Source organism: Triplophysa dalaica, chromosome 4, assembly GCF_015846415.1.
Source record: "Triplophysa dalaica isolate WHDGS20190420 chromosome 4, ASM1584641v1, whole genome shotgun sequence".
NCBI lineage: Eukaryota > Metazoa > Chordata > Actinopteri > Cypriniformes > Nemacheilidae > Triplophysa > Triplophysa dalaica.
Window position 1 is genome coordinate 6959095 of NC_079545.1, and position 14773 is coordinate 6973867.

General features: G+C 35.9%; 1 protein-coding gene and 1 long non-coding RNA gene across 2 annotated transcripts in view; one reads left to right on the forward strand and one right to left on the reverse strand.

Moving 5' to 3' along the window:
* npr2 (natriuretic peptide receptor 2) overlaps nucleotides 1-13699 on the reverse strand; it is a 42045-nt gene extending 28346 nt beyond the window's left edge. Inside the window, exons 1-6 of the mRNA XM_056745135.1 lie at nucleotides 12999-13699; nucleotides 7529-7716; nucleotides 5968-6081; nucleotides 3502-3637; nucleotides 1664-1758; nucleotides 826-949 (exon numbers count right to left, since the gene is read on the reverse strand). Of these exons, the coding sequence (XP_056601113.1) occupies nucleotides 826-949; nucleotides 1664-1758; nucleotides 3502-3637; nucleotides 5968-6081; nucleotides 7529-7716; nucleotides 12999-13698 (1357 nt within the window). The 5' untranslated portion in view covers nucleotide 13699. The remainder of the gene's footprint in view (nucleotides 1-825; nucleotides 950-1663; nucleotides 1759-3501; nucleotides 3638-5967; nucleotides 6082-7528; nucleotides 7717-12998) is intronic.
* On the forward strand, nucleotides 13067-13979 carry LOC130418924 (uncharacterized). Its single transcript, XR_008906443.1, has 3 exons — nucleotides 13067-13206; nucleotides 13626-13736; nucleotides 13841-13979. It is a non-coding gene; the product is annotated as an uncharacterized LOC130418924 (long non-coding RNA).
* Nucleotides 13980-14773: the final 794 nt, after the last annotated feature.

The window sequence follows — 14773 nt, forward strand, 5'->3', positions numbered from 1 at the left end:
TCACTCATAGCTGTAAGTTAACAGCAGACTGGAGAATAAAATGAACCGTTCATCAAATAATGTTCATTGCATTTTAATGCTTATTCTAACATTATATTAAGTAGGTGTTTTTATACTAAGCAAAGAATTTCGAAAATTTTCGAAATTACTATTATACAACGTCTTTTAAAAAACATGACATTGAGCCATTCCCTTATCTCTGCTGGATCTCTGCTAGTTAACTGAAAACATGTGAATGTTTTTAATTAACAGTTTGATGAGTTATTTTATGTGAAACTTTTTGTGCTGCCAATTTGCCTAGGTCTACCTGGAGGAAGAGATGTACATCTTAATGGGACTATCCTGGTAAAATAACAATCAATAAATGATAAGTCAAATAAAAGGTTTTTAGTTTGTAAATATACAGTAAACAGACAGATAAGAAATTTAAAAATGAAACACAGCACAGTAGTATAAGAAATTAAATCAGAATTTCAGTCACCAATCACCATACACATAACACACACAGGTTATTTTTAAGAAGCTCAGATCCTGAGATCTATTATTATTATATTATATTATCAACATCAGTTTATGGAGCTTATTTTACTTTAATAGACTGTCATCTGACAACAGTTATGTAACGCATGAAGGCATGCAACATTATTATTATAAATTTCAGCAGCCCTGTGGTTAAATTGATCTACTAAAACACATCCTTAAGGATAAATGACAGCTTAGTGTATTTAGGACATAGTTCAACTCCAAAGCAGGTGGTTAGTATCAAAAAAAAAAATATATATATATATATGCCTCAGTGGTCAGATGTGAAGGTAACGTTGTTACCTTCCTTGCACGGGGAAAATCCACAAGGTGGGTAGTCCAGAGGTGGACCACCCTTTGGCCACTGAATCTTCTCTGTTGGTGACCACATGATTTCTTTACTGGTTCCATTATAGTTGCCAACAATCTGTATAACAAGAAACAAGCATAACCACATTTAAGTATCTAACACGTATTACACAAAAATGAAGCTTTTCATTATATTCTATTGTCTCTGGTGGAAAATATTCAGTGATATCAAAGATTATGGCAAAATCTTTCTAAGCAGAAGATGAAAATAAATTATATTTATTGGTGCCTTATGGGGTAACTATAGCAACAAACTGGTATAAATCGACCTCTTTGTAACCAGCTAGACAACCTTTATTTTATTTATTTTTATGCAATAAACCTCGATAAATGAAACAAGGCTCCCTATAGAGTTATGAATGAACAAACAGAAGAATTAAGAAAAGGCTTATACGTTTACAAAGATAAACTTACAATTACAATAACAGGCTATTAAAAGATTGAACATTTATGCAACACATTATTTAGCATGTCAAGCCATCCAACCAAGGCCACGGATCCTATAATTGTGGAGAGTGTGGCATGTGGCTTAAATTAGACTGCTGATCTTTAACAAACACTCGACTCAAGCATTGTAATATTGTCACTATGTCTAACAACAACATTTTTACTATCCACAAAGAAAAAAACGACATCATTCTTCAAGTTATTATCAAGTAATATCCATCAAATTTGATAAGACATATTTAGGGATAGTTTTGAATAAAGCCTTCTCAAAAACCTCAAAAGTTCTGTATGTACTGATATAAAAGTTTGTTGACACATTACTTACTGCATATTGTCCAGTGTTTAGGTTAGTCATTCCCCAAAGGCTGAAGTCTGTGTATCTGGCATTGTTCGGGTCTGTGCTAACAAGTCCAGTAACCCCTGGGATAAAACAACATCAGCACAGGGATCAAATAAACACTTTTGCTTTTAAAGCTATAAAGTCAAAACGCCTTTGCAGCCAATAGTGTTTTTTGCTCAGAGGTTATTGTTTTAAATGAGCTTTGTTAAGGGACCAGTGTATGAAATGTAGCGTCATCTAGCGTTGAGGTTGCGACCAAAGCCTCACTTCGAAGCCCAACAGTGGCTGATATAGTGCCAAGATGTTGTCACGTTTTCGGTTCTTTGTTTAAGGACATTTTGTATTTAAAAATGCATTCTGTAAAGCAGTTTGTCCATTTAGAGCTACTGCAGAAACAACATGGAGAATTCCATGTAAAGGGACCCGCGGTGTATGTAGATAGAAATAGCTCATTCTAAGGTAATAAAAACATAACGCTTCATTATGTAAGCTCTTTATACACATCTGAAAACATGTTTTTGTATATTTTATTGCATTTATGTCAATAGATCCTCAAAAAAATGACACATTGGACCGTTAAATATGTTTCATGTTTGTTACAGATGTTTCTTTCTCCGTAGCCTGTTAACTGTCACCTGTTCCGTATACGGGACACCTAAGTTTACGTCAAAATCTTGCATGTAATTTATGATCGAATCATGACAAACTATATATCATTGGAAAGGTCTAAGACTATAGAATACAGATTTCTTTTGTGTTTTTTTTTTATAATTTATGTAGGGAGAGCAATTGATTCTTTTTTATAAAGAGTGTGCTCAGATTTTTTGTTATCCTTTTCCAACCCCTATTTTTTATCAAAGAAAAACATGAGCTTTTTTATATATTATTTACAATAATCTCCAGTCTGTGTGATTTTATTTAGCAATAATCACCTACTTCTCCTTTTTCAAACGAGACCTACCGTAAGTCTGTATTGCAAAGAATTCATGAGTTAAAGCCATTTTAGTTCCAACATGCGTTTTCATGTCAAGGCTCAAAATGGCCTCCGACAATTAAGAAAAAACTAAGTAGAATAGGTCGACATGTAGTTGCAGTATAATGTACTTATTTTCAGTATAATGTCTCTTTAAATAATAATTTTCGTTAGTAGAAACTACAGACACACTGTACTATTGTACTATTTCTTTTATGAATTTTCCTTATGGAGAAATCTGCATTTTTGAGGCAAACAAAGATGCAGAACTTCTTAAGCTAAATGTATTCACAATGTCCCTAAAGTTGCATGTATAAACCCCAAAACACTCAAATGTTCTGACAAACTCTCCCATTAACATCCACTGAGGTGCTTATTATTGACAGAAAATACAACAAACTACCCACTTCTCCTCCATGAACCCAGCAGGCAATGTTCTGCCTGGTTCCTGTGTGTGTTTGGCACAGCGTGTGTAGTCTTCTCAAGGGAGAAAGCTCAGCAGATGGGCCTTGTATTAGAAACAGATTTTCCATCCACAAGCTGGCTGGGACACGCTCTCAATCAAGAGCTCTGACCCTTACACTCACTGAGAGTGAGGCTGCGAGTTTACTAACATCAACCTCACAAGAGCTCTTACAAGCTCACTTTACAAAGAATCTAAGAAGAGCTGCCAAGACTCTTCCATCTTGACACTGTTGCTAAACACCGGATACTTGCCATCACTTCCTTCGACTATGATCGCTCTATTAATATGAACGTCAAAGCGTCACAGGGTCACTTTGCCAATGCTTTTATCACGCAGATGGATCTTTGCATTTGTAAAATGAGTCAACAGTTGCGTGAAACACACCCCAGATCCTGCGGTTTTGCATTCTCACAGTGATGTTGATTCCGTCGTTCTGAGACACACCGTCTGCTATCGCTTCGCTGAGGGCTTGTGCATATAGCAGAAATCCGTCATGGAAACAGCCAGCAATAAAATCCATCTGAGGAAGGCGAAACAAATTTGGTACAGTGTCAGAGCAGGGAAACCGGGTGTTCTAAAGCTATGTGACATTCTATGTAGACATAAGGAAGAGTGAAGTGCGATGTAACAGGTTTACTTCATTTGCTCCATGAGACAGATATGAAAGTAATACACATAAATATAAGGTCCTGCAAAGTTGAAAATGTTAACATGATTATTTGTGCTGCAGGACAAAAAATAAAATATTTTAAAAATGCCCATTTAGATAGGCTCATGTATATGTCCAAAAGAGCATGTTCTTTTTGGGAGTATGAATAAAGACATTCTATATGTAAAATCTTTTCATAAATGATAGCCAAAGTTTAATAACATTTATTTGCATTGTATAATAAAATGATCCTCAAAGCCGGTTGAAATGACACAGAGAAGTGAAACACATGCTCAATGGCTCAACTTATTCACACCCCAGTGGCTCTACTGTATATTTCAAGTCTTTTAAAGTTTAATAGTTTAATATTCACACTTTTTGTCTTCCGAAGTCATGCAGTCTCAGAACAAATTGAAGGTGAGTAAAATTATTTTATTTGTTGGGTGATCATATTAAACGGGTCATATGGCGCGAATACGTATTTTTCTGTGTCTTTGGTGTGTTATAAGTTGCCCATGCATGTATAAAACATGTAAAAATGCAAAAATGAATGTCGAACAAAAGATGCATTCTATCTAAAAGCGAATGCTCACCCAGACCTGACCGAAACGCCTCGTGTAACCACACCCTGGTCAATGTACATCACTTTGTAACATGACTTGACTAAGAGAATCCAAATCTAAATGCAAGTAATGTGGGCGTACTTGTAAAACTCATTGTATTGTCACTGCTGCAGTCATGTCGCAGAGAGGCTGTGTGTTTCGTTGCGAAAATAAAGAATCTTTGTTTGCTCTGCCAAAAGATGAGACAACTAAAAACGAATGGATACATTTTATTTACAACACTGTTCCAGAAAAGTACAATCCGAATGTTTAAGTTTGTGTAGCGGATTTCACCGACAAACCTGGGAGAGATTGAGACCGGCTATGCACGAAAGCTTTGGTTAAAAAGTGGGGCCATTTCAACCATTAACACTTCAAAATGACAGTCTGGCGCTTCAGATTCGCAGCCTATAAGTATATTTTTATTGTAAAAGACATTGTTACCGACTAACACGAGTTGAGTTTGTCTTGTTTTTGTGATCTGCAAATGCAGACACGTGCGCAACGAGAAAAAAGACTACATAAGTCCTAATAATCAGTAATAATGTTCCAACTAGAGGCAACAGATATCGCGTTTATAATGGGGTTTATTGTCTTTGTTGAGTCGCGACGAGACGTGGCATAACACTGGTTGATCAAGAAGGGCCAAAGCGCTTGCGTTACTTATTATGTTACCATTCCCTGCTGTAATGCGAGCTTGTTTCAATCTCACACAAACTCTGTATGATGTATGTGGTTGTTTGTTTATAGGCTTTATAACATCGTATATAAAAGATAAAACAGTAAGCTTTAGTTTTTAACTATTTAACATAATATTTATTTTATAAACCTTACCAATCCTTTATATCCGGCTCAAGTCGCTCTGGAAAAGTTGATGTATCGGCTTTATCATCTTAATCAGATTCGGGCTTAAATTGATATAAGAAAGTACCGATGACATTTTATCACCTGTCTGTACAATTTTTTTGGAACCTGATGTGCCGAATAAGGTAAGAGACGTTACATCTCTGTGACACACTTGCATTATTCGACCAATCACTACGCACTAGTTGACTTGCCAATCATTGCACACCTCGCTTTTCAGAGCGATGAGTTTTGTAAAAAATCTGCACTTTTCAGAAGGGGCAGGGCAAAGAGGAGATACAAACATGCACGGTATGTGGAAAATACAGCGTTTTTTAACCTTAAATCGTGTATACACATGACATTTAAACAAAGGATATTATTCGTTTTAGCCGTGTCATTTGACCCCTTTAAATAAAATATGGAATGCATGCATTGAAGTTGGCACATGGTTTAGGACTACAGACTTTCCCTACTTTAGTCCAATACACAGCTGATTCAGAAAACTCAACTGAGAATGACACAAGAAAGCCAAACTCAAGCTTCAAGCACTTTTAAGTGTCACATTTGATCTTGTAGCCGAAGCAAACACATGAGTTCCCTCAAGCTGAAGAGTGTGTTCATAGCTATTAAGACAGAGATATAGAGCCAAAAGAGAACTATGCCAGGCTGGACAAATGTTTCGATTAAATTTGATGTGACAGGTGGCCGTGCTTATATGACATAAAAACTTGATCTTGTTTATGAGAAACTCACCATTGAAGGTTCCAGTTTTACATTAAAGTCCTGTGTTGCTCTCTTGTGGAGATCTTTTCGAAAATCTGCATACTCAGAGCTGTCTGGCTCCCGGTACGTTACAATGAACACAGACTGCAGAAAAAGATAGAGTCAGACAGCTAAGATTCATAAAAAGAACAAAGTGATCAGGCCTGTAGGCAAATATTCATGTCTTGACACACAAAGTTACAGGGAATTAAGATAAATTTGTTTTCTTATGGTACTGACATATGACAAAAATAAAGCAGGAATGGAAAATACATTTATTCTTCTTTTCATTATAATAGTAGCACAGTCATTATTTAATACAGTGCATGGCCTGAATTCAATACACGAAATATTTGTCATCTAACCTATTTATTTGTATCTGTTTTAAGCCTATTTGTGTTTTTGCAATAGTGTGGTTAGACTGTAAGTTTTGAATGCTAAATGTGTTTTTTTTCGTTGTATTGAGTTTATAGATAACAATAATGCTACAAGTCAGGATATTAAAAGTACAAAATTTTTTCAGGCTGCTACACCAGAAAGTTAAAGTGATAGTTCACTCTTGATTACTCACCCTCAATTTCAAACATTTATGTTTTGTTTTTTTCGCAGAACACAGAGAAGATATTTTTAAGAAAGTTGGTAACCGAAGCCCCCATTCGCTTAAATTGTATGGACACAAAACCAATGCAAAACCAATGGGGGCCAGTTAACATTTTTTTAAAGAACTTATTATGTGTTCGGTAGAAGGAAGAAAGTCATACTGGTTTAAAAAAGGGTGAGTAAATGATAAAAAAAAATATTTCTGGGTGAACTATTACTTTAAAAAATAAGAATGTTTAAATACAAATATTCAGGCATTTAGTGAATGCATTCACATGCATAACTACACTGTGATGTGCTTACCTGTTTATGCTCATCATGAACAACACGACTATTTAATTTAATCGTGTTTTCAGTTTTTTATAATTATCAGTGTTATTTATCTATATAGATGGGGTAGGCTAAATAATCTGATAATAAAACATAAATCATAATCTTAATGCATTATTTAATAAGTTCGTAAAAAATATATTTTATATTGATTAATATTGTTGACTGTGTAGCTTTGACTTTTTCAAACAGAGGAATATAATTTGTGTCCATTCAAAACACATCACTTTGTATTTCCTACAAAAAATATTCTGATTATATAACGCAGATTTCTTGCTATGTGTCACCCCCAAAACTTAAAAAGCAGATGTATTCTGTCCTGTCCTGTATATTAAGTCTAGCTGTTCCAAAGCATTTAAAAAGGAATGACTAATGCTAATTTTAATGAACGGAAGCCTAATGGATTTTTCAAATCTAAGCAACTAGAAATACTCTAGATGAATATTAGTTAAATTAGTAAAGGCTGTCAAAACAAAGCGTACCATTCACACGACAAAATCATAAAGTACTACAGCGAACAAGTTTCCAGCTTATTCAAACCGTAACTGTACATTCTGATACCACAAAAGTAGACAACTGGGATTTAGTGATGAACCATATTAATTTGAATAAAAACTGACACCTGAAATAACTTTTTGGCGTCATTCCACTGGATCTCTGAGCTCTGCCAGGGAACTAAAGAATCTCCGCTTAGACTCTCAGCAAACACGTCAAGGTAGAATATGGCGAAGTCCTCTGGGTTGTTCACCTCATCCTCAAAGAGTTTCATTATAAGAAAGAACGTATGTTGTGGGCCGCAGATATACACAACTGTAACAGAACAAGACAAGATGTATAGAGAATGTAAGACATCAAATTACAAATATGCATGCAAGTAGTACTATCACCATTTCTTCTTGCAGTCATCTGCCGTGTTTGTTTATAGTAGAATCATGTTTGATTGTGACCTTGTTTTCAGTCAGGAGCCTTATTTTGAAATCGAATGTCTTTCGCTCTTAAGCAAGCCTATACGTATGAGCAATATTAGTGATGCCTACCTACCACGAATAACTGCTATTTGTCCAAATGATTTGTGGGTTGTACCTGACTCTTTAAAGAGGATGGATCGAAGCACAGCCAACACTTCCTCTCCCCATAGAACAACATATTGATGCACATGCAAAAGCTTTTGCATCTGTGTTGTTATATTTCCCTGGTGTCTACTCAATGAGCATTATTTCCATTTGCAGCATCTCTCAGTATTGCTGCTCGCCAGATCAGGGGCCCGGTTCCCAGTCAGCCGACATTTCCTTAAGTGTCAGACCAAGTCTGCCCCTCAGCTCCCAAATTCTTAGCTCTTCCAGCTTATACAGACAAACCTAAGCCAAGTCGTCCTGCTGTCTCCTGGCCCATCTCCAAAACAAATGTATGAGAGGGCAAGGAAAATGTTCAGCGGCTTTATAGAACTTATAAGAATCTGTCTGTGTCTGGCTGATACAAACCCCATGAAAACTGCATGAGAACATTTTGTTTCACAAGAGTCCTCGCTGGGTGTTTTTGCGATTTGTTGTGCGCTTGCCGTAGGATGTTCTGTTGCTGTCCAGATCATTTGTTTGTTTTTTGAACACATTGAGCTATCAGTGCTTGTTTTTTTTTTAAACGTTTGCAACTGGTGAACAACATTCATGTAGACAATCTTTCTTTCAACTCAGTTTAGGAATTTGTGTATTGATATAAATATGACATATGGGTTATACTGTAGATATAGAACGCTACCTCTCCTTTGTCTAAAGCGTATCAAAATTTGATATTGTATAAGTCAGGAACACATATTTGCTTTAATGCCATTTTCTCAGCTGTGAAGCGAACTATATGTATGTATATTATTTGTGTGTGAGGTGCACACACAGACATGCAAACCAACAAGAAAACCCAGCATGCCACTGTTTCCTATTTGGCTTTTTCACATTGGGCTTTAATCTGCTTCCATTTATCTGAGAGGCGAAAAGATGCAAACTTGAACAAGTTGCTTCATTTAAAAACACCTTATATTGTTTGAGCCTATAAATCCTCACAGCCAACTCATTTTTGCCTGGTACATTAAGAACCCTTTAGATCAGATTTCAGTATTTAAACAAACCCCTAAGCATTAAACCTTTTGGCATAACCAGAACTATATTAATCTGATCTGTATTAAAACTCATTTTAATAATTGCTGTTGTTATTATTTTGAATCTTTTCTGAATCGTTTCCGAAATGTATTGTAAAACCAATGGAATAAAAAGTCTGGAACCTTTAATACTAGTGTCTCCAACTCAAAATGTTTTCCTCCATCAATTTCTCTCTCTTGACTGTGTATGGATGTAATGAAGAAATAAAAAGACCAGGAAAAAGTGTTGAGATGACACAGCTTAAGGGCTGATCATTATCTCATTGATGATTGGAATGTGAGCTCACAAACTAAACAAGCCCAAACACCACCAAAAACATTAATGAATCTGACCCCAAGGGTCAGGGGAACAAAACCCGTTGAGGAAAGTTTGAGAAACATCCTGAAGTCTCTACACATAAACCACTATGGAATTTTGAGACAATACTGAATATTTAAACAAAAATCTGACATCCCTGAATTTGTACATCTCATGCAATGCATCAAGTAGAGAACGCCAGTGTCTCAAACAGCAAAACTAGTTATGCGTGTTAATAATAATTATAATCAGTTGTTCTTCTCAGTACAGTTTTTAGCTCTAATATAATTCACTAGCTATAGGCTGTTTGCAGTTGCCAAGCAACTTGTTGCAACAATAATGAATGTGCAATCAAAAGTTTGGCATTAAACCAATCAGAGATCAGCACTGATTCATTTTTAATGCAAGTGACTGCTTTCATTTTAAACTAGGTCCCTTTAAAGGTCCAGTCAGTAAAATCTAGTGGTAAGGTTGCGAATTGCAACCAACCGTTCACTCCTCCCATTCCTTTCAAAACACTACGAAGGCTGACAGAACATGGCGAATTATATGCAAGGGGACCCACGGTGAATGTAGATAAAAATAGCTCATTCTAAAGTATAACGCTTCGCTGTGTAAGCTCTTATATGTATATTATATTGCATTTCTATCATCATCCCAAAAATAACACAATGCACATTTAAAGCGTTCTTAGCAAATACTGTTAACAACATACTTGTGTGGGTTGGCACGTAGAAATTACAAAGCAGGTATACAGTACTATGCACGTGTAGAACAAGACTGTAAACTAAAGTGCTACCATGCCAGCTATAGAATGTACATTTTTACAACTACTCGATATGTTATTTTGATGCTATGTATACATTAATAAGGTTTAAAAAACCCAGTTTAAAAGCTCAAACATTGTATGTAGCACAAACACATGGACTCCCCACCATGCCACAGCTGACATGGAGTATGAGTTATTTCAATACAATGTCGTTGAAAACCTTAATTAAACGATGTATTCATCAAAGTTAACACAAGTGCATGATGCTTGTGGGCATGTAGGTATTAATAAATACATCTTACAAGTGAGTAGTTATCAGTAACTGTGAACAGACAATCAAGCTACAACAGTAAAACAGCATCTGCAAGCAATTAGCCATAAAAGTGCTCTAAATGTTCTCACATTATAACCGGGTGGTTTAATGTCAGAACTATCTAGATAGAATGGCTCTCAAAGATTACTAAATGATAAGGTAAATAATCAGGTAACACAGTCACTAAGGGCTTCTATCATTATTTTTGTAAAAAAATGTTTAAAGTTATTTAAATAATTTATTTAGTAAACATAGGGAGGTAGGTAAAGGCACAGACAAAACCAAGTTTAAACGAGTGAGTTTATGATAAGAACATCATTCAAAACGATTATTTGTGTGCTTTATGTCTGTATGATAATACGTAACTGGTGAATAAATATTCTTTCTTAACATGTCAAAAGCATGGCTATTAATAACAAGTAACATCATTTAAAAAGCTGCAAGCAACATGGGGCTTTCCTACGCATTTCGTGTTCAAAGGAGACACTGGAAGACAGATATGGATGCATGTTACCATGGCAGTATGAACACAGCAACAAAACGCATCAATCTGAAACTGTAGCATGAAAACTTAGCCAAACACGTAAATACTAAACTTCTGATGAACATTGTTTTTACAAGCAGAACATTGCTTGTGTCATGTTATAACAACTATTAAATGTTATTTATGTTGTTAAAGCGTATTTCTAAAACTATAATGAGTTACAAAGTAGAGATCACAGGGATTATGCGTTAACAGGCATGTTTGATCTACTTTCCATTTTAGATCAAAAATTAACTAACACTGTCAAATCAAAGAGAATTGCTAAATGATCCACGTTTAGGGCACAAAACTGTAAAACGCAACCGTGTAGCGTTTTTTAGTGCTGTATTCAATAGGCTGCATCATCCCTGCCAGCTGCAGCTGTTCTCAGCCTCTTACAAGATAAAATCTTCTATTGATTTTTTCTGTTTTGTTAAAAAAGAGCTGAAGAGGCACTGCAGAGATGACAAACTTATTACGCTAAAATGTGTTTGTATGTTTTTTTAAAGTTCGTGTTGTCTCAGAAATATTTTCCTTCCTCAACAATTCATTTGTTTTACAAACAAAAAATCAAAAAAGCATTTTGTAGAGTAAATAAGAGGAATATCAAAGATGTACAGTAGATTCAAGTAAAACTATTGTATGGCGACATGAGGTCTGTGATCTATATCCAAAAGTAAAATCTGGCCATCTATGCTCTTTGTGAGCTTTCCTCTTTTCACAAGAAATCTCAAAGAGTAATGTCAAAAGGTACAATAGTTGGAGAGGAATAGGTGGTGAAAGCTACACAAAAACACGATCCTCTAAATTTATAAATTATTAAGTTATTGAATAATTTTTTCTTTGATACCATTTGGTCTTTTTTATCATCTGAACAGGACAAAAAATCTTGAAATCTGGATTTAATACATTAAAACTTTGACAAGAACATTATGCAATCACCATTCTCTGACAAATGTGTTGTTGTCTGTGGTACTATGAAATAAAATGTTTCTTTATTAAATTAAAATGAACTAATGAATTGTGTTTTGTGAATAATGCCGTTAACCAGAAGATCTAGATTAAACATTAGAGACTGGTTGTTTTGCCTCAGATTAGGGACACAAAAGATATGAGTGAGGTTTTATTTCGGTCCTGCAACTATAATTGTTTTTGACAGCTCAAGAGGTTACAAGAATGTCAAGCGCTGTATCAAAGACTCTTTAAAATAGCATTGTGTTAATGGTTCTTTGCAGCACCTTAAGTTCAACAAAGAGGGTTTCTTTATGTAAAGAACCATAGTGTTATACCATTATGCTCTTTATGATTCTTTGAACAAAAAACTGTTAAATGGCTTGCTAAAAAAGACAATTCAGAAGGGATTCGTAGGAGTGTGTCTGTTTGTATACATTTCTCAGCACTAGAATATTAACACTTTTAAAGCTTAACAATTATTTTTATTTGAAAGGGTATTAAACAAAATATTTTTTTCCGTTGATTGTCAAAGTCTGTATTTACAGAGAACAGGTCAAATGCTTTGCTGTGGAACTCGAATGGGTGGTGCTGTAAATAACTCTCAGTGGGCCAAAAATATAGCCCAGAGTAACACAGGTGGTGTCAACCATTTGGTGTCGCCGAAGGTTTATTCTTTATAACTTTTATAGGCAATGATATCAATATAACTATAGCCAGCACACTGTTATTTGAGATGTATTAGACTGGGCACATCAGCAAAGACATGTGGTTGCCATGGAAGGATGCTTTATGCAGGAACAAAAAATAACAGCACATTCATTAAAAGGTACCAGAGGCCAGATGATGATTCCATGATTTAAAAAAACATGATAATATACTGTTATAATTCGACTTTATCTGGGACTAAAAAAATACATTTTTGTATAAGATTATTACCACGTGATGTATAAATTTTCAAGGTTCCTTACAAAACAATTTATAGATTAGACTATTATATTAGCCTATAATTTCACTTGTTTTTGATCAATTATTTAATTTGTAAAACAACACTTTAAAGTTGAGCTGTTAAACTGAAGCCAAACTTACTTCTGCCGTTGTCCTTAATAAATGTGATGATATCTTTATAATTGAACGTTTGTGGATCTTCGTAAGGATAAGCCTCCACCGTGATGTTCTTCTCATCTCGCAGAGAGATGTAAATGCCCTCGCAGAGGAAGTAATGCGGCCGATCGTCCTGTTTGAGGTCGTGAAAAAGCATCAGCGCGCGAGTGGTCCAGTTAAAATGCGCATGAAGGTAACTTATAAAGTCTCCCAGTTTGGTCGTGGTCGGACCCGTCCTGACGATAGTTTTAAACTCGTCCCCTTTATCGAAACCATACGCGAGTCCTCCAGCAGTTATCAGCGGGAGTTTCCAGTGGGATGCGAACCGTCCGACTGATGCGACGGAATACGCGCAGCCCGGTCCGATGAACGCATCGGGTTTATTGTAAAGTTTGGTGTCTACGGCGATAATCTGAGCCACGTTTTCTGAACAAGAACCAGACGGATCCTCTGTGCTGAAGTTGAGGAGGTTTATGGTGCGTCCCTTTAAAAGTCCGCTGGTCTGAATTTTCTCTTGCGCCATACGAATAGCGGGGAGGACGCGCGGCGATGCCCATGGATACTTTAAATTGTCTGGCAGCATCACGGCCACTGTAATGTTTTCTTTATCAGTTCTGCATCCTGGTACGAGTACGACGATAAACAACACAATGAGAGCACATCCCATCCTAATCACTGATCCCATCTTGAGTCAAACAACCAATCCAAGTGGACGCGCACCAGGTAAGATGTTATTCTTCTCAAATCCAACTCGTGTGTTTTTGTCAGTAAGACAAATCCTCTGCCAAGTGGAAAGAACAATCCATTCGTTACGCTTTTCTTCTCAGAAGCCCTGAAAAGTCTTCTGATGGGGTCTCCTTGTGCTTTATCAATGGAATTATGGACTCTCCAGTGAGAGACTCCAGTCTATGTGATAACATCCATCCAGATGAGTCCAACTCAACGGAGTGCAGCCCTCAGCACGGCCCCCTACACGTCATGACAGCTACTAATCCATAGACTATTTAACGGCTCCCTCTGTCTGTCATGTCAATTATTTCCTCAAATTGTTCGTTGTCTACTTACCATTATACTGACTGCAGGAAATGTTTCTGTGAATTATTAATAAGTGAATTTTAATTTAAGTGAAGGCAATTTTAAGTAGGACTAAATTTAAATGTTAATATTCATTCGGGACACGTACATATCCTTACAACTCGTTTCTGTTTATTTTCTTAGTATGTAGCTTTGGGAATAATACTGACAAAACTGCTTACTAAATTAACACTGAGAATATTTCCCATTAGACACATAAACTGTTTTAGGCATGGCAACAGCGCTGTGGTGGCATTGTTGGATGTACTAAACATAGCTTGCTAACATAAAAACACCTTGATTTCCCAGAGCTATTTCCAGGCACTCATCTGCATCTTTGTATTTATCCTGCGTTAAACCCAAATGTTCAAGGTGTTGCTTTTTGACAAAGCCTGGTTCATGGTCATCATAGACAACTTCCTGATTGGAAGTTTCACTGGACAAGTCTGCTGTCATGTAAAATAAAACATTGTAGTTATTACAGAATAAATCATGCTTTAGTGTTCCATCTCGGGAAAAATATGCAGACCCGCATGAACAAAATCTAAAATCATAATGTTCTGTATCCAAATCAGAAACAGTAATAGTTACATATGAACCTTATTATTCAAATATGGTAAGAGTATTAGTTGCTAAAAAGTCCATGATAGCACCTGCAATTTACACTTTGTTATAAAAAAATAGTC